At 40.6% G+C, this 19,249-nt stretch overlaps 1 protein-coding gene across 1 annotated transcript; it reads left to right on the top strand.

Annotated features, from left to right (window-relative positions):
• Positions 1-2,061: 2,061 nt before the first annotated feature.
• Positions 2,062-14,922, top strand: inka2 (inka box actin regulator 2). Its single transcript, XM_062416437.1, has 2 exons — positions 2,062-2,133; positions 13,552-14,922. Exons 1-2 carry the CDS (start codon positions 2,062-2,064, stop codon positions 14,809-14,811), a joined length of 1,332 nt encoding a protein of 443 aa, XP_062272421.1. The 3' UTR covers positions 14,812-14,922.
• Positions 14,923-19,249: the final 4,327 nt, after the last annotated feature.

Here is a 19,249-nt window from a genome sequence, read left to right as displayed (position 1 = left end):
TTGTTGGTTTCAACCAAAAATGATTTACTGCTTCTCATATGATAGCAAATTGAATGTCTTTGGGTTTTGGTCGGCTAGTCTTACAAGGAAGGAAATTTGCAGATGTAACCCTGGGCTGTGAGTAACTGTGACAAGCATTTTATTTAACTGTGACATTTTATTGACTAAACAACTTATAGAGCAAAAATTCAACAGATAAAAAATAATGCAAACATCTGTTAGTTGCAGGCCTACTTTGGTGCTTTTGCACATGGATAAACAAAGAGTACTCACTAAAAACTGAGCAAAAATGTTAAGATTATGAAGTGAGTTAAGTTTCACTAAGATCCACTGCATGAGGAGAGGTGCCCTTCCATCATACAATATTTGCTCCCTTAATATTTACTGTATAAAGTGTAACAGAATTAGACACACGAGTCAGTTAAAGCTCTTGCTCTCTCTTGGAAGTTAAGTTATGCTAAGATGATTTATTCATTTGCCCCATTCCATTGCTTTTGAAATCTGAGTTGAATCTACTTCCTTCTTTTTTTCTCTCAGCATCCGTCCATCCATCTGGGATGAATCACTGACATCAGCCCTGATATTAAAACTTCCAGATGATAGCTCTCAGCATGAGGAGGCAGGTCATAGGGTCGAAAGCAGCAGGGGACCAAGTTTGTGGACTGACAACTAAAGGTCTTCCCTGTAGGGAACCGGATGACCTGACAGAAAAAGTACAGTACCAGTCAAAAGTTTGGACATGCCTTCCCATTCACTTAAATAAGAAAGTGTGGCCAAACTTTTGACTGGTACTATTTATCGGATTTGGATTATATCATTTAAGTCCCCCTCATCTATTTTTTGCACTAAGGGTTGGTATCTTTTGAAATTGTTCAAAAGTAGAGATATGGGTGTGTGGGATATGTATGTCTGTGCCAATACAAAATACAAATTTTTTGATGGAGCCTTCTGTATATGTTTCCAATACTATCATTGCCTTTCCTTTTCTTTTCAGCAGACACAATATGTTCTATGTAAACAGACCTCATGTAGTTACTTTGACTTCTCCAGATTGGAGCACAACATGCAATATGCTCTGCCATCTTTCAATTATATATATATATATGGTAATTGAGGGAGTGATAAACAACTTCCAGATTGGCTGTCTTGTATATGCAACTCTTCCTTCCCCTTGCTAATAAAGCATTGTATCCGGGTCACACAACAAAAGCCTGTGGCTCAGGTGCTTCCTCTCTGACCGCAGTGAAGGTGGCCAGGAAACTGTCCCTATGGCCCATTTCATGACACATATGGTTTCTTTTACAAACATCCTCCTTAAACTTCCTCTTACACTCCAACGCACTGCAAAAGTGGCTGCATAACTTATTCTGTTAGTATGTAAATGCTGTCGAAAAGAGACGTTGCTTTAATTTTTAAGCTCTATCAATTATCTCATCTTTCTTCCTTGATTCAAATATTTCCAGATGTTATCGCTTTCTCTTCATATTTATGAAATCTGCTGCGATGGACAAATAAAGTCCTTCATAATACATCATCTACTCCATAATACATCTCGTAGCCGGAATGAGAGTAAGTCTGTCCTGGGAGGCTCAGTCATTGGAGGAAATTGGATGGGCAACGTAAGCGCTCCTCTTGAATGGGAAAATAGCAGAGAGGGCTGAGCAACACACATACACACACGCGCGCGCCACACCACACACAGCAGGCTGACAGTAGACGAGCAGAGGCCACTGAGACACACACACGGACTGAGTCTCTTGCTGTAGAAACGAGAAGGACCTCATTATCATTTTTTGGAGTAAACACGTTTTCGTCATCGGGAGTAGTTGTTTTGGGTTTTTTTAATTAGAGGATTCGCGTCATTACGAATCGCGCGCATTCCTCAGCAGGATTTGCGCATCTCCAAATTGCAAATTGTCTTGTGCTCTCCACGAGAGCGCTGTTTTCATTCCACTGCTCAGGAGAAAGCTTTCACAGTCATGCTCGAGCGGCGACTGACGGAGCGTTTCATCTGAAATTCGTGTAACCTATCTCCAAAAAATAAAAAATAAAAAAATAAAAATGGAACAACAGCTCTGCAAACCAGAAAGCAAAAACATGGATGCGTGTCTGAGACGGCTGAAGCAAGAACTGGTATGTACTGTTCTATCTACTTCTATCAGCTATCATCACTGTAGGATGTTGTTATTCTTTAATAGTGTGCATTTTGAACATTTAGCATTTGCATTGCGGTCGTTTGGCACACGAAAGGACGCGCAAACTAAAAATATAACACATTTCGTCATAAAAAAAATTCAAAATAACAACAATGTGGCGCTTCCTTTGCATGCGTCCTGCCTGATTTCTATATTCCTGACTTTTATCTGGTTTATAGTTTAAATTGGGGATGCATTTGTATTCCTTTAAATGCATTTGTATTCGTATTAATCTGTGTAGGCTTAAAGCTTTGGGCACACCAGAGGCATGTGTACATATCCCTCCCCTCTCTGTCGCAGCTGGGACAGATGTTTTAAGCTTAATGAGCTCAAGACAGCTCTCTCTCCTGGCAGGACTGTCGTTGGTCTGTGGTGGGAGGCAAGTTCAGAAAAGAAAAGATACAAGATTCAATGTGTATGTTGAGCTGCTGTGGTAAATTTAAATGTGTCCGTGTGTTGTTATAGATTAGATCTGCAGTGATTCGTAAATTAATCAATTAGCTGATCAAAACAGAATTAACTGGCAACTAATTTGATGATTGATTCGTCATTTAAGTTATTTTCCAAGCAAAATGCCAAATATTTGATGAGAATTTGCTGATTTTCGTAGTTATGTTCGTAGTTAGTTTATGGTAAAGTGAATATTTTGGGGTCGGTCAGACAAAAGAAGATGTTTGATGATACTGTGATGAGCATTTTTCACAGTTTTTTTTAGTTTTTACTGCTCAAATTATAAAATAATCAGGAAAATAATTGATAATATCGGTAATTATTAGTTGCAGCCCTACAACAGACTGCCAGTTTCACTCACTAGACAAGACCAATCAGCAGTCACTGTGAGTTTCATCACATTATTATGCTCTAAATGAATGTGTCAGTCTCCCTCATTTAACATGTTCACATCACCTCTCCTCTAATAAACACATTTGTTTGATGGTATCAAATTTAGAGTGCCATTTCTTACCCCCGTCTTTGAAATGTAAAAACAAAATCTGTAAGCTCACCTTCACACCCAAATCATTTGGCAAGGACACACTGTATGGACCCATTTTCAAAGGAGCCTTAACTGGCACAGATTTCGTTTGGAATTATCTTCAAAGCAGTTTTTTTTTTCTTTCTACCTAGCCACTGGCCCACAGAAAAAGCTTGCATGGCTGCGTGTTTCGCAACACGATCTGCTCTGTGACTTCTTGATTCGCTGCTCCAAATTAGCCACACGTCTGTGAAGTGGCACTTGGGATTTTAGGGGTGTAGACCTGATGCCAGGAGGACATGTTGTGTTAAAGCTGCCATAGCGCAGTTTGGTAACATAATAGAAAAAGTGTTGTGCCATGCTGGGGATCAAGTAAAGAACAGAGAACAGGGAGCAGATGCCGGTTAAAAAGCTGAGGCAGCCTCCCCTGCACAGGACCATGTGGGTTGCAATCTGTTGTTCAGAAGACGAAGGCCATCTCTGCCAAGGTTGTCACTTTTCTTTCCACTGTGACTGATTTTCATCCAGTGCTTAGTGGAGAGTGGTAAACCGGCTCCATCTGCAACACAGAGATCACAAACATCCAACAACCGACTTACAGCTGCGATGTCGAGTCAAGTAGCTCTTCAGAATCACTCGTGGTTCAAAGACTGATTTTAACTGACTGAGTTTAAAGGGACCCTGCCACTTGTTTTTCATGTTTTAGTCCATTTACTACAAATCACGTCACAAGTAACATCACAGCTTTCCATTTTCCAAACTGTGTTGTAGGAATGTGGGTGTATTTTTGTCAGGCAGCCATTGGTTTTCATTCATTCTTTACTGTATTCTTGAAAATTCATCACACACAATGCAGTTTAATAGCAGATTGATTTACTGCACTTCATTACTAAGGCATGTAACTCTGAGAAAAATGTAGACTTGATGCTCGAGGGGCATATAATGCAACTCCAGCAAATTTCAAGTAGCCTGATAATTAGACTGAATTGTGACATATTTTACTTCATCATTCAGTCCAACTTTGTGTCCATGCTAGCTTTTTTCTGTCTGGGTTGTGGGTTTTTATTTTACCAATGAGTAGTGAGAGACGTATCCATCCCACGACATTTTCAGTTGACATGCTAAGCAAAGTTCCCATTCTTGAACCTGTCTGCAAAGTGTGCAAACAGCTGAAAATGAACACAACACCTGTCCAATTTGAAATGCTGACGGAAGTGTGACATGTGGGCAGTGATTCAGACGTTTAGAACCAGAAAATGTTTTAGCAGTTGACTAATTGACTATTGTACTGTATGGAAATAAATTGTGGAAATGGAAACTAATGTTGCCACAAACAGGTGAACACAAATGTATCGTAAGTGTAGGTGTAAGACAACATGAATTTGAAAGTAGTTTTCAACATTTTAAGTATACATGATGTTTAGCTAATAAGCTAAAACTTTCAAAAATACTATTATGGAACGTTGAAACTTCACCCAAGTACCAACTGAAGGTACCAACTGAAGAATGTATCTAGTTTAGTTTGCAGTGCCTGTAGCATTATGGAAATGTGAGTTTGGTATTCAAAGCCTGTGTAAAAGTCACGTAAATCACAACTTTGAACCCAGTGCTCCACAGTAGACAGTCTGAAACCCAAGATCTGGTGTTCCATCAGCTCTAAAAGAAGAAGAGTGTCATGCGAAAGTGTGAACACTGTGTCAGGGGTCAGGAAGGTCAGTCTGTGTGGGGTAGTGTCAAGTCACACTTGAACATTTGAACCTTGACCTAACAAGCTCTAGGGCTATGTCTTTTGACTACAGACCACATCCAGTACAACATTAACACAAAAACTCAGACCTGACACATACGTTTTCACGTCAGCAACGAATCATCATTTTTTGTCGTTGTACTTGTGTTACTCTGACTGAAAACAGAGTTTGTCAACACGCTGCCAGCCTCTATTTTTGTTCCTTAAAAGAGCACAACAAGGCTTCACAGAAATCCTGTACACATCATGGTAACAATGGAATATTTTTAAGCTCGTGCATGACTCATTCCTCAGAAAAGAGACGTAAGCCTTTCCTGCCTACTTAAGAGTCGAAGATACAAACGCTGATATGCCTTTGAGTCATCTTGTCTAAATGTTGGGTTCACACCTGCTTAGCAACACCACTTCAGACACTTTAGCATGAATCAAAGCTTTTGATATCGTCACCGGATAAGCTGATTTTACGTGCATCATGCTCCCTCATCCCTGTCATACCTGAGGCAAATTTCAAACAAGATCACCTAGGAATTTAACACCAAAGCCAACGCTCATGAGGTCATGAAATCTGAGAAAAACACACACAAGTTTGAAACCTGCAGTGTAACGTCTTATGGAAAGCTTGTGTGCTTTCCCAAATTCTTTGTTACCTTTAGGGTGTGGGATCAGAAAACTGTACACAACACAAAGCAGTGTAGCGGTTTAACTTTGAGCTCATTTGTTTTGTGCCTCCCTCATGGCTCCCGTTCTCCAACCTGCCCTTCCTTCCCCTCGGCTAAAATTGTCCCAACTCTTGGTAGCAGCTGTGGGGTTTGCGTGGGTGATTATTGTGTTTTAGATGGACCTTTCACAAAGCCTGTTTATCATTATGCACCACACACATAACCTGCTTTACCATGGTTCACAGCATGACAAATTCAATCATTACCCAAGATGTCAAAGTACAGATTTTTTGAGGATTTATTGTTTCTGGAGACAATTGGGTAGTTAAGTCTGCTGCTATAACCAGTAATGTGACCACACTGGTTTATTGTATTGATCATTTTTCTATTGATTAATCATTTTAGTCATTATTCAAGAAAAAAAGTGTGAATTCTCTGGTTCCATGGTAGTAAACTGAATATCTTTTGGTTGTGGACTGTTGGCCATTGGGATATAGCGATCAACAGTTTTCATAAATTTCTTTTTCTTTTCTTTTTTTCTTATCCGTATTTCATAGACTATTGACACATTAATCAATGATGAAAATAATCATTTATTGCAGCCCTACTTCTTTCACCGGCTAGTGGCTAATTTTGTCTGTCTGCCATCTGGTGTTGGACAGGTAGAATATAGAGGATGCATCGGCGCTGAAAACAGCTGCCTACTGAAGCTGGGAACAATCGATGACTTGAGGGTGAATAAAGTTATGCGTCGTAAAACCAACACAACAAGCATTAAGATGGTAAAAATGTCCTGCAGAGATGCGAGAATCTACAAATTTGGGTGTTCATCATGATGAGCAACACACACATAGTCATTTGATCCACTGTTAATACAAAAGTACTGATGAATGCAACTTTAAAGTCTATGGACCCATTTACTCCTTACTAACTGTTTATAAATCGGCATATGCATACAGTACAGACTACAAATTCCAAAATTCTCCGCAGAACTGTAAATGAGTTGCAAGTTTGATAATGTAATGCATAAAAATGTAGGTTGAATCCTCATAATGCTGCACAAAATTCAAGGCCGGCATCATGACAGCTGTAGTTTTTTAGTCTTTTTTATGATGTTAGACTAAGAGGGGGCAAGAGTCTCTGCAAAATTAACGTCACTCTTGATCTTACCACTGTGGGCTGGGGATTTGCCTGTGCACTTTCACTGCCCACACGCAAGCTGCTGACGTCAACTGCTGAGCTATCAAACATCTATCTAACGACTACTGCTTCCAGTGACAATTTACAGCAAGGAAGACAACAGATTGGGTCCCAGACCGTCTCCAAATTTCATCTGCCAGAAGATGGTGATACGGACCCTAATCATCCTGTGTCTCCCACAGCAACGTCATTTTTGTAACGGCGTAAATGAGATCTAGGAGGAAACAAGCTATTAAACCACATCCCATCCCTGAAAGGCCGTCAGGGATTCTTTGCTGAGCAGCAGGACACAGAAACAGTGATAGATTTGTGTTTAATAGATATTATTTTAAAGAGTTGTTTCAGCTAGTTTATACTGAACATAATCACTCTCTCCAGATAGTTTGTTGTCCAGTTTGTCCAGGCTTTAAGACAGTATACTTTTGCACGGACGTCCGGCCTCATCCGAAATTCGATATTTTTGGGTGGTCGCACATGGTCGACGCAGAATGGCGGAATAGCGCCCCCTACAAAGTCCAAAAATGCCCATAGGGAATTTTGCTAACTTTGTCCTATGCTCACAAAATTCGGTACACATATGTATTATACCCACATATGCAAAAAAGCCTCTTGACCTCATGACCTCAACCCAACAGCAAGACAGTCTCTAAAGTTTCTGCTGCCACCGCAATACGATGGAGGTATATAGAATAGCCTTGATTGTGCTCACAGCATTGAAGAGTTGTATTTTTAAAATGCAACAACAAGATGGCTTTCCAGAAATGTTGCCATTATTCTCTATAGTCCACAAAAATTGCTGTCAGGAGCTTTCACAAGAACATTTTCTAGTAGAAAGACGTTCCAATAAAAACTTCACAGTGAGGTCTGTGGATTATCCAGAGTAATCAGTACATTGTCTCTGAACAGATGTAGCGTTGAAACTTTTTTTTACATATAGGCTTTCCAATCCATTCGCCGGACAAGAATGTTGATATTGGGTGATTCTGCTAAACCTTGGAAATATTAAGGTTACGGAAAAACGTGGTTACAGTTGATAATAAGGTCAATGTTAAATGTTGGTCTGTAATGGGACACAAACTCTGGTCTCCTTCATGAAACTCAAATCAACATAACATCCTCCACCCCAAATGTTGCTATTGGACAAAAGTTGTGGGTTAAAGAATCATCCAATATGGATGAAGGGATACTGGGCTCAATTTTCCAAAGCTGTGAGCACCACAAACTTCTCTTTACCTTGACTGTACTGAGGCAGCAGTAAAAACCTCAGAGACAGATGTCCCAACATCTGGGAAAATAAAAACAAAATTATCTGCATGCCACTAGAGGAAAGAGAGAAAGTATGGGGATTTTTTTTCTTTCTTTTTTTTTGTAATTTGGATGAAGCAACCCTTATATATTTTCTGTGAGGACTCATTATATAGACATGTAAGAGAAGCATATCAACACATTGAATATTATAAGTATAACATTTGAATGTCAAATCTAAAAAACAATTAGTCAAGACATTATACAGAAGGCACTTGTCCACTGTCCCACATCATTTTGTTGAACATTATTCACACTTTTCCCCTCCTGATCATGACCCTGAGGACATTTGGACCAAACAGAGTCACCATATAACCTTATCAAAGAGGCATTCATTGCTGTGCGCACAGTGATTTATATCTTTTTGCTGAAGGCTGTACAGCTTTATTGCCCTCTTGATCATGACCTCAGGTCTGTCCACGGCGGTCTGTGGCATGTCCACCAGTTAAGTCACAGAGGCCCCCTCTGTATCCCCCGGACAGAAACCCCATTCCTGTCCTTGACCTACACAGCCCACCATTCATTTTTAATTAGGGGTGGGGGGAGGGTGGAGTACACTAGCTGTTGCTGCTGGCCAGCTCCTTCTAAACAGGAAGACCTTTAGGGTCTGATAACCTTGGCCTCACCATTTCCTCCCTTCCAGCCAATAACAAATAAACAACAACAGTGAATGGCCTGTTTTTTTATAGCCAGAAGAGAGCAGCAGTTTGTGTTTTAATTTCTCATAGGTGTATTTATTTCTCACCTAATAACCCAGATTTTTTTTTAACACAAAATGCAAGCACACACGTACATGCCTTAAGAAATAGACAATGACCTCATTCAAACGAGGCGTGTCTGGACATGTGTGGATGTGTGTTTGCACAGTGAATTTAGGTTTCCCTCCATAACTGACGGAGGCAATATCAGGGCCACAATGAAAGCAGAGAGCTAAATCTCTACAGACAGCACTGATTTATTTATACTGCGCTTTGTGGTATTTAATTCACTTGCGTGCATATTGAATGGTATCTGGATGCATCTTCACAGTAGGTGGATCTTGACACAAGGATATAAAATCACCAATCTTTTTTTTTAATTAAAATGGCCAGAACTTTTTTATTAAGCGTCCATTCAACATTAATTCAAGACTGCCAGCCATTGTTCATAAACTTTGAAGCATTCAACCCTTAATTAGCAATTATGTCTGTTGGGCTGGCATCACTGCAGCCAGAAGAAGAAGGAGGGGGGGGGGGGGGGGGGGGGGGGGGGGGGGGGGCGAATCTGGACAGTCCCTGTTTGTCTTTCTTTCATTCATTCAGCAGATTTGCACTTGGCTTACCTTTTTTAAATGATCTTTTTATAGGAATACACGCTTGATGGATTAACCGGCTGGAAATAGTAGGCGGCTTTGGCTCAAAAAGAAGATTTAACTAAACTTCACAGGATTGGGTTAATGATGCCAATGTTTCTGGGCAGTACAATTATTCCCTACAGCTCCAGTTTCATCCCGGCTCTCTTTAGTTTTTATTAAATTAGACTAGACATTTTTCCCCTCATCTCCATTTTTTCTGGTACAGACCTCAAGGTGCTTGTGTAGGTCATGTCAGGTCTGCGTCCTCTGCGTCTTTGTCTTAATGAGGCCCTCAGCTGATTCACACATTTCTAAAGTGAGACATCTCAGGATTTTCAACATCTGTGCCTTAACGAGAAACTGCCAGGGGTTATTATTTAAAGTTGTTGTTAGGTTCCCAAGCAGACGTCAGGATGAAGGTTGAAAAGGCTGACATATTTGGGCCACAAAGTTCTGCCTCGAAATGGCAGTGGTGGAGTGCCTCGAGTTACTTGGCATAGTAAAGGTGGAATAATGGGGTTTAGTTTACTACTGTTCCTCTGTTTGTTCCCGGGGGCACAATATGAATTATTAATGTTGCCTCAGAATAGAAATGCCAGTAAACAACTGCGTTTTAAATAACCAGGGCCACGTCTGCGATTTGGGGGATAATGGGAAAGTTGCATGTGAGTGTAAAATTAGGGTGCTTTTGGTTAGCATGTGCAAACAGGTGTGGCCCTTTCAGACTGCATGAGAATGGTTTGCTTAGGAGATAATATTTCAAAAACAAATATAATACATTTAAGTAGTACGGGTATCACCAGTAGCCTAGAGTGCAGTGATCCCTCCACTGATCCCTGCATAAACTTCACTGAAGCCAAATGTCTGAGTCTGAAGATGTTACTACAATAACATAACTCTGCACGTTATCCTGTCATAAGACTTGTTGACCTTTGATGTGGAGGAAAGTAAACCATAATTACGAGCTCTTTCACCGCCTCTCCTAGGACACAGGCAATTACAGCTAATGAAGTCAGCCATATGTGTAAGGCATGAAGAAAAGAGACAACCTGATTGTGCTAATTACACGTACCTTCGCTGCCTAATTTAGCGAACCAACGAGAAGCTCTGAGGCTTTTGTTCCCCAGCATGTGCATTGATAGGCTTATTATCTGATCTTAGAGGCTATTCACGCCCCTATGCACCTACTCAGCCATATGTTACTGATGAGGAAAGTGTTTTAACCCAGAGCTTAAATGTTAATGGTGCAGGATACTGGATAAGTGTCTTTGAGTGTATATGATATTGCTAAAACGATTAGTCAGTGGTTTGGTCAAAAAAAGGTATTTGTATGTAATAGGAAGATTAATATGTAATGAAAATAATTGTTAGCTGCAGCTGTAATATGTAAAAGTATGAGAATAGGTGGCACTGTTCTATACATTTAAGTTTAGGTGCTTTAAGGAAAAAGTCTTGTGATTTTCTATATTTTTCTAATCGTAAACAAAACCCCTGCAAAGACCAACACCCACAACATATTGATCCTAATAACAACAAAGCCTGATTATTCCTCAATGATATAAAAAACCCATGTTGTCAAAAAACTACTAAAAACACGTCAGTGAGTTGAATTGGGTCTGTCTGTCATTATAAGAAACACTGTAGTTTATTCTAAGTCAATACCACATACACCATCTTGCTTTGCTGCCATAATTATTTAATGGCTCACCAAATCCACAGCTGAAAATAGTTCGCAAGAAATGCACTGTTTGCTCCTGTTTGATTAATATACACTAAAAACTACAGTGCCCAGCCTTTTTAGGGAGTTATTTGGCCTATTTTTCAAAATTGAAAATACATATTAATAACTTGTTATTAAAGATTTATGTCATCAGTATGAACAAATGTGCTTGGGAGACACAAACAGGCGAGGCAATGCAGAGCTATATATAAGTATTAACACATTGTTGGTTTTAGACTTTTCATTGCATTTATTGACACTAAAAATTAAAAATTAAAAAATTTAAAAAATATATATATATATCACCAGCCTTATCTTTTAATGTGGACTGAGTTGAGTGGAAGAGTTGAGTTGATCAAAATAATGATCATAAGATAAGTATTGTTGGTTTTTAGGCATTTTTGGATATTTCTTCATTTTCTCATCTTTAGACAGAACTTTATTTTTAATGTAATGTTTCATTGGAGAATGTTTGTTACGGGTTACATTTGTCCATATTCCCACAAAACCCAGAGTCTGCAACATTTCCTTCTCTCACGGTGCTTAAAGATTGGTTTGTTTATGATGCTGTAATGTCAGTTGTTTCATGCAGCTACTTTTCCCACCCTGGGGGTCTACGCTATCACTGCTCCCCCCAGATTACGTATCACAGCCTGGTGTTGTTATACCTACCCCGACCCCCCTCCCACCTCTCCATTTTCTCATCTATACGCATCTACAAATCCCCTTCCTATGTTCTTATGGTGTCATCCATAATTGAAACCATCAACAGATCTCTCATCGACATCTCAACATATGGCGAGGGATCCCCCCCGACATAACACACACAACCCTCTTCCCCACCTTCTCCCCCTCCATCCCTACTCATCCGGCTGACTCTCACCGCCCCTTAACTCCCTGTCACTCACTGTTTCCCCCCTTTCGCCCATCTCATTGTCAGTCTGTTTCCGCCTGAATGAACTCAACTCCCCGCCGTTTGAGGATTATAGTCTAGACGGGTAGCGCTGATTGGCTCTCATACCCGGTGGTGTCCCCCCATTGGGGAGAGATACATATAGGGGCAGTCGGACTGATCCGTTTGAAAGGTGAGAGACAGTGACAGGCTGGCAAACGTGCAGACAAACAAGACCAGAGAGACACTCAGGGATATCTATACCTCCTACTTTGTTACAGAAGGTGAGCTGTGGGTTTTTATTTCTTAAGATGCATAATATTTGTCTCTTACAACGAGATGTGAGTCCTGCGAGTTTTTGTTTTGAATTTTTAGAGGATATTTAACTTCAAAGTACTGAAATAAAGTAGCCGCTGTGTTAAAATAGAGGCCTGATTTATGTTCAGTAAATTACATTTATGATTATCTGACAAATTATACTATAATTTAACTGATTGACATTTGGCTTACAGTAAAAACTAGTTATTGATCAGTGTAGTCTGCTGCTGTAGGTATGCCTTTATAAGTTTCTCAAACACATTTTCCCACAGACCTCTGGCACATTTTTCAAAATTCCTTGCATGCTTTCTTTCTCCTCTTCCCACAGACATTTTTGTAAAAAAAGGGAGGGCTCCTGGCAGGTTTCCATCAGTTTCTACTTTTGCCAACGTGTGCATGTGCTTAGAAGTTAAACCTGTTGTTTTATCGAAGAGAACAATTCAAAGTCTGGGTCAAAGTGTGCAATGATTCAGGGTTGCAAGTTAAAACATAGGTCAGGTTGTTGCCTCTGGGCTTTCTGTCTGCCTTTAGGGGAAGACGGTTAGCCCAGGTCACATGACACAGGCTCTTGAACAGATGAGAGCAGAAAGTGAGGAGGAGGTGGTGGAGGACGATGAAAGCAGAGTGTATGATTACTGCAGCGCAGAGGAAAGTAAGAATGAAGACAAAAAGGGCTCGTAGGAGAAAGCAAATATGGATAAATGCAAAAAGGAAAATACAGATATGAAGAGTGGATTAGAGTGAAGGAACAAAATGGCAAGCTAGTCTGTTTTACAGCTGTCATGGGTTGGATCCTCTCTTGTACGCAGGCCATATGGGATCCTGGCCCGGCATCTAAAACTAGGTCACATGACCAATAATTAAACAAGGTGCACAGCCTGGAAAACACAAGAGAGGAGCATAGTCTAACTGACAAAGAATAAAAAAAGCTTGCCTGTTACTATTGTCTGTTTTTATTCATTATTATGTGTATTTAATGCCTTTGACACTGTTGGTTAATGGTGTGTAATTAGATTTGTGCTGGTGCTGTGATAAATGATGAACATGAAGGGGGGCAGTGAGGAAATAAGTCTTTGATGGATGAGATGGGTCATGCAGGAGGCTGGAAATCAAATGCTTGAATTGATGAGTTCTGCTTTCGCTGTTAGGACATTTGCTGATTTGTTTGGTCTCATCTTTGTCTCTTTACTGCTCTCTCTCTCCCTGCAGCTGTCGATGAAAGAAGCCGGAGATGGCCTCCACGCTCAGATGAATTCAATGATGGGAGCCCTTCAGGAACTCAAGCTCCTCCAGGTTCAGACCGCGCTAGAAAACCTTGATATTTCGGGTCGGTCCATTAACCGGGGACTCCCCCATCTTGCTCCACCTGCGTGTTCTGACGAATCAGCTGCAGCAGCTTCAGCATCAAGCATAAATCACATGTTGTGCTCAAGCAACACCATGCCTGAGGAGGCCAGCCCAAGTCCAATGCCAAGTCCAAGGCCATCTTTGGAGAGCAGAGACACCTTCAGCCGAGATGACCACAGCCCGTCCCAAAACAGAAACAGCCTGGGAACCTCATCTTCCTTGGCATCTAGCCTAGAGAGCGAGAGTGAGTCAAGTGAGAGAAGTGAAAGAAGCGCAAGAAGCGAGAACGACCTTGAGTCTATTCCCAGGAGGTGGTCAGGATACATGGCCCCACAAGTGGACTTCTATGGACCAATGGTGGGAAATCCTCCACCAGAGCCCTACCTTCAGCCACAGCCTCCCCGCCGTGCTCAGGCGGTGGACCTCCCTGGGATCCTGTACAGCCTCTCTCGAGAGGGTCCTTCATTGGACAGCGACTACTCCCAGGACAGCACTGACGATGCTAGTGACTGGACTTCTTCACTCATGAGCCGAAGCCGCAACCGTCAGCCCTTGGTGCTGGGTGACAATGTCTTCGCCGACCTCGTGGGCAACTGGCTGGACCTGCCCGAGGTAGAGAGGGAGGAACTGGAAGAAGAGGAGAAGAGAAAGAGGAGAGAGGAGAGGACAGCAGAAAGTGGGGCAGACAGACCGGACACCCCAGCTCACCCTCTCCGCCTCACCCGTTCACAGGAGATCTGCAGGAAGTTCTCACTCACCACAAATATCTTCAAGAAGTTTCTGCGTAGCGTTCGGCCTGACAGGGACAAGTTGCTCAAAGAGAGGCCTGGCTGGATGGCACCTGAGCTGCCGGAGGGCGATCTCTTCAAAAGGCCAAAGAAAATGGTCCCAAAAAGTTCAAAAGGCAGCTTTTATCTGCCGTTCTGGGCAAACGGACAGCAGGGCAAAGGCAGGCCATGTCCGCATCTAACTGAAGCAGAGAGGAACCAACACCACTTCAACCAGTTCCACCAGCTTCACCAGCAGCCATTTGCAGGGATTTATTTAGACAGGAGACAGACAGAGACTGGTCTGGAGAAAATGCAGCCCTTGTTTGACTACAACACAGCTGTGTGGGTCTGACAGTCAGTTTCAGGCCAACAGACTGCCAGTGATGCCAGACTGAGTGAGTGACAGGTGCTGGGGGATTTAGCCTTGCTGGAAGGGAATGAATGAATGAATGAATGCATGAGAGGCTTGGATACAGTTATCTTCCAAAAATGAACTGTACACCCACAACATGTTCTCCTGTGACTGAGAGATTATCAGGGCATCATTTTGTCTGACAATCCTACAACTTAAACCTTGTTTGCTGTGTGTGTGTGTGTGTGTGTGTGTGTGTGTGTGTGTGTGTGTGTGTGTGCGTGCGTGCGTGCGTGCGTGCGTGTGTGCGTGCGTGCGTGCGTGCGTGTGTGTGTGTGTGTGTGTGTAGGAGAGTGTCTGAGACAGAGTTAAAGAGAGACATTTTTGAGGATTTATGCTGCAAGTTTTGTATTATTCACATTTCTCATGTGTGCGTATGTATGACTGTGTTCTCTGGATGTCTTAAAAGACGGTACTTTGAAATGGACATTTGTCTCAGAATGTCTCTATTAATTTGCTTCTATAATTATAATTCATTATAAAAACACCCACAAACTTGTTCACTTCTGTGCTACAGGACACACTCATATATCTTGTTTCTTTGCATCTATTAATAGAACGCCATCTGTTGGATTGCATGGTTACCATTTTATAAATGATGCTAACAAACAGCTGTTACTGAACGCACTGACACTGAAAACACAGTCATATGCTCCCTTTTGTTTCCAACAGGCTATGAAGCCTTGGAAACTCAGGTTTAACTGAACCCATCAGTCTCATTCACCTTGCTCAGGGACTGGATGTTACACAGGAGGAAACTATGAGACACTGCCACATTTAAAAGGGTTTAATTGAGAGTTTAGAGAAGTCTAGTCTCATGTCATCGCGTCTACTAGGACATAACAGCAATACAGTGCATGACTAGATCACACCATCAAGGATTGCACATTAAACTTTGAGATCTGTCCCTCGTAATCTGTGATGTTGTGCTTACTGTCATGTTAGAAATTCTCATTTTTATTCTCTGCTGTGTAGACACAACACATGTTGAGTCAACTATCATTCCTCTTGGGTTGTTACGCCAAGAGAGGAGGGGGAAAAGATGGCACAGCCAACCAAGAGTACTGACTGACTGACTGCCATCTGGTACCCGAACGTTATGTAAAGCTTGTTCACTACAGGCTCAGCAAAGATGCAAAATGGACATATTTAATCCCAAAGCTTTGTAGATGAACTGAATTATGATGACATTGTCAGATACTGTATATAAACAGGTGGATACATTAAGGGGCTGTAACAGTAATGAGACAGTTGAGAGTAAAGTTAGCTTTATCAGACAGGATTCAAGTTGCAAACTAAATGTACAGAACATTGTACATATTTGTCATCAACCAAGCAGCAGCAATAACAAGTATTTACTGTAATATGCCATTGCATGATTTTCATTAATCTGCACATAAATACTTCACAGTTAATCTACAGTTCTCATCAGAACATGTCAATAATGCCACTACATGTGCTGAAACCACAAACTGATGAGTTAATCTACAATATATGTTCTCTTATCTCAATATCTGTATCATATAAATGGTTTCAGAGTTTTGCCATTTCAAGATGTATTATGACAGTTTTTTAAAAAACTACAGTTTCCCTCACAAATTCCCTCAGGATTTCAGATGACACTGCCCACTCTGACACAAAACACTTTTTATAGAGGACCACTGTTATGCAAGGACAATCTGATGCTCTTAACTTATTACTATGAAAAAAAAAACAGTTAGTATCACTCAGTTTTAAACATGATACCAGACCAATCAACTTAGCCAGCAGGGATTAGGCCTTCAGTCTTTTGAGTGTCTTGGCCAGTCTATCCATATGGTGTTGTCTCAGTATTCAGGTCAATATATACTGCACGTTCAGAGGCTCCGGTATACACACAGAGACAGTTTCTGCCGACAGTTGTGCCATAAGGCACAAATCTGAGATGTCATATCACACAGTCTGTGTATGTAAATGTAATGTTCATTTCTTCCTCTTTACAGTTCTCTTAAGTGTAATTTTCAGCACTGTTGTTGATATTTTTCATCAGGGTTCTGCGAACCCTCAGTAGTGATTCTGTGTCATTTGCACTGTAAAACTGTCAAGGACTCTTTGTAAATTAAATCTGTTTTCAGAAAGAAATGTCACTCTGTGTCTTGACTTTAGTTTTGTGCATCAGTTTATAAACATCTATTGATTTCTTGATTTGTGGAAAACCTTCAAAATTGTTCTTGTGTGGAGCTGAAACATTACAGCAAGTTGTAATCAATATTACAATATTTATTTCTATTATATATTTTTCCAATATGGCAAATTACTCCAAACTACACATATAAGAGTAACATAACATAACATTGATTTTCAACATAATTACTGTAACTGTGTTTTAATGGCCTTTGCGTCGTGGAAAACTTCCAACAACTGATGTTAATTTTTAATTACTATTCAACTGGCATATCTAATTCGGGCTGCACAATTTAATTTAATAAAACCAAACCCTATCAATAAGCTCAAATAAGCACACATTTTCAGTGCTGCAGTATGCTATGAGTTAATCTTTTTAAAGTAGTTATAACTGCTATGGAGGAGATGTCCTGGTTAAGATGCACACCACATAACTACAACATATTCAGTGCAATTACTAACACAGACCTTTGTTGCATGTCACATTGTTCTCTCTACCTGTGCCTACAGTCTGTGCACTGTCAACAATCAAATAAAGGCCAAAACGCCAAAAATCAATCATTTAAAAACTGCTACTGATGCCATAAAGATATTTATGTCCCAGTTTCACAAAACAGTACCAGGGAAGACTGCATTTGGCACATAACATTATGATATGATATACAATATAAAAATGGAGGCATGTATTCATTTCTTCTACATCTCTCTCAATCTCACCAAGTAGCTGTGCTGGGGCTTTTGTCATGCACCACCTTAAAACAAAAATGTACGAATAGAGAAATATATTTTGACTTTGGAGATCTGTTCTGAACAAATACAAGGTAAGAATTAATGAGGTACAGGAGGAAAACATCAGACCATAGCGTAAAGCTTTTGCTTTCAGCTGCAGCTCTTAGTGTGATTTGTTTCTGCTCTGCAACAGCAAAGTGCTGCTGCATGACTAGCAGGTTCATTGAGGGTAAAGCCAGCAAGTCACTCACTGCCTGTGCATCAACTGTGCACTAAATTGATTCTAAATCTGTAGCACAACTCCATCAATGTCTTCAATAAATAAACAACAAGAACACAAGCTGTACAGCCCTGCGGTTCATCACAGGCACTTCATGACACTCAATCCCTGAGATGCTTTTTGTGAGATACACATCAGACTACATCAATCACTTCATCTTTTCGTCCCCCAAGGAAGCCAAGTAATACTGCAGCAATACAGTGGTTTTGTCAAATATCTCTGGTTTACAGTGTAAAAATGACTGGCAAACATGATTCACATATTAACATATTCTGTGATGTTTAATATATTTTTGGTTTTCATGTTGCTGCATTGCATTGTTTTTCATGTGTGACTGACAGGCTTTTCTTTCTGTGTAAAGACATACTTGTTATAAACAGCTATGAAATGAACTTGAACTTGAAACTAGGTGGTTCGAATCAAAGATGCTTTTAAGATGAAGCAGAAGACGATGTAACTGTGGTATCACTATAATGATGATCTTTTTAAGTAAGACTGACATTCATCTTTAGTTGACTAATCAACAGAAAAACTATTCTGAGACTCAATTAATCATTTAAGTCATTTATATGTTAAAAAAATAAACTTTTACAAGGTCACAAATGCGTTGATTTGCTGTTTTCATTTCATTGTAAATATCTTGAATGATTCATTAGGTAATTAAAAAAACAATCAACACATTAAACGAGACTGGAAAATAATCAAACATAGTCCTTTTGTTCAGAAAGGAAAAACCACAACTTGTCACTGATGTCAGTGTCTCATGTACAGAAACCTGTGAGAGTGAAGAACTTTTTCCCCCACAGTAAAATGCAGATTATGCAGATTAAGGTAGGTAGGTAGAGGGGTTTAAATGGTGCACAAATGCAGATCACACACAGTGTCCACCAACACACAACATAGGGTAAAAACTAAGTGAGAGAGCAACAACAGCTGCAACTGTACTGCCTTCTCTTCTGGCTCAATTTCCCCTGGGATCCCAGCAGTGGACGCTGACTTGTCTGACCACCACCTCCCCCTCCTTTTCTCTAGTCAGCTGTCGCTCTCTCACAGCCTCACAACACTACTCCCACCCCAAATCTAGGGCACACAATGCTTGAGAGCAGAACAGTTGTACAACTTTACCAGTCATTACCAGAGCTTAGAGTCATACCACCACGACACTGGGTTATGTTAAGATTCAGCAGTTAGTCTACTGCCTGAACA

The sequence above is a fragment of the Scomber scombrus genome, chromosome 3 (assembly GCF_963691925.1).
Source record: "Scomber scombrus chromosome 3, fScoSco1.1, whole genome shotgun sequence".
NCBI classification, from domain to species: domain Eukaryota; kingdom Metazoa; phylum Chordata; class Actinopteri; order Scombriformes; family Scombridae; genus Scomber; species Scomber scombrus.
This window is presented reverse-complemented; position numbering and strand designations above follow the sequence as displayed.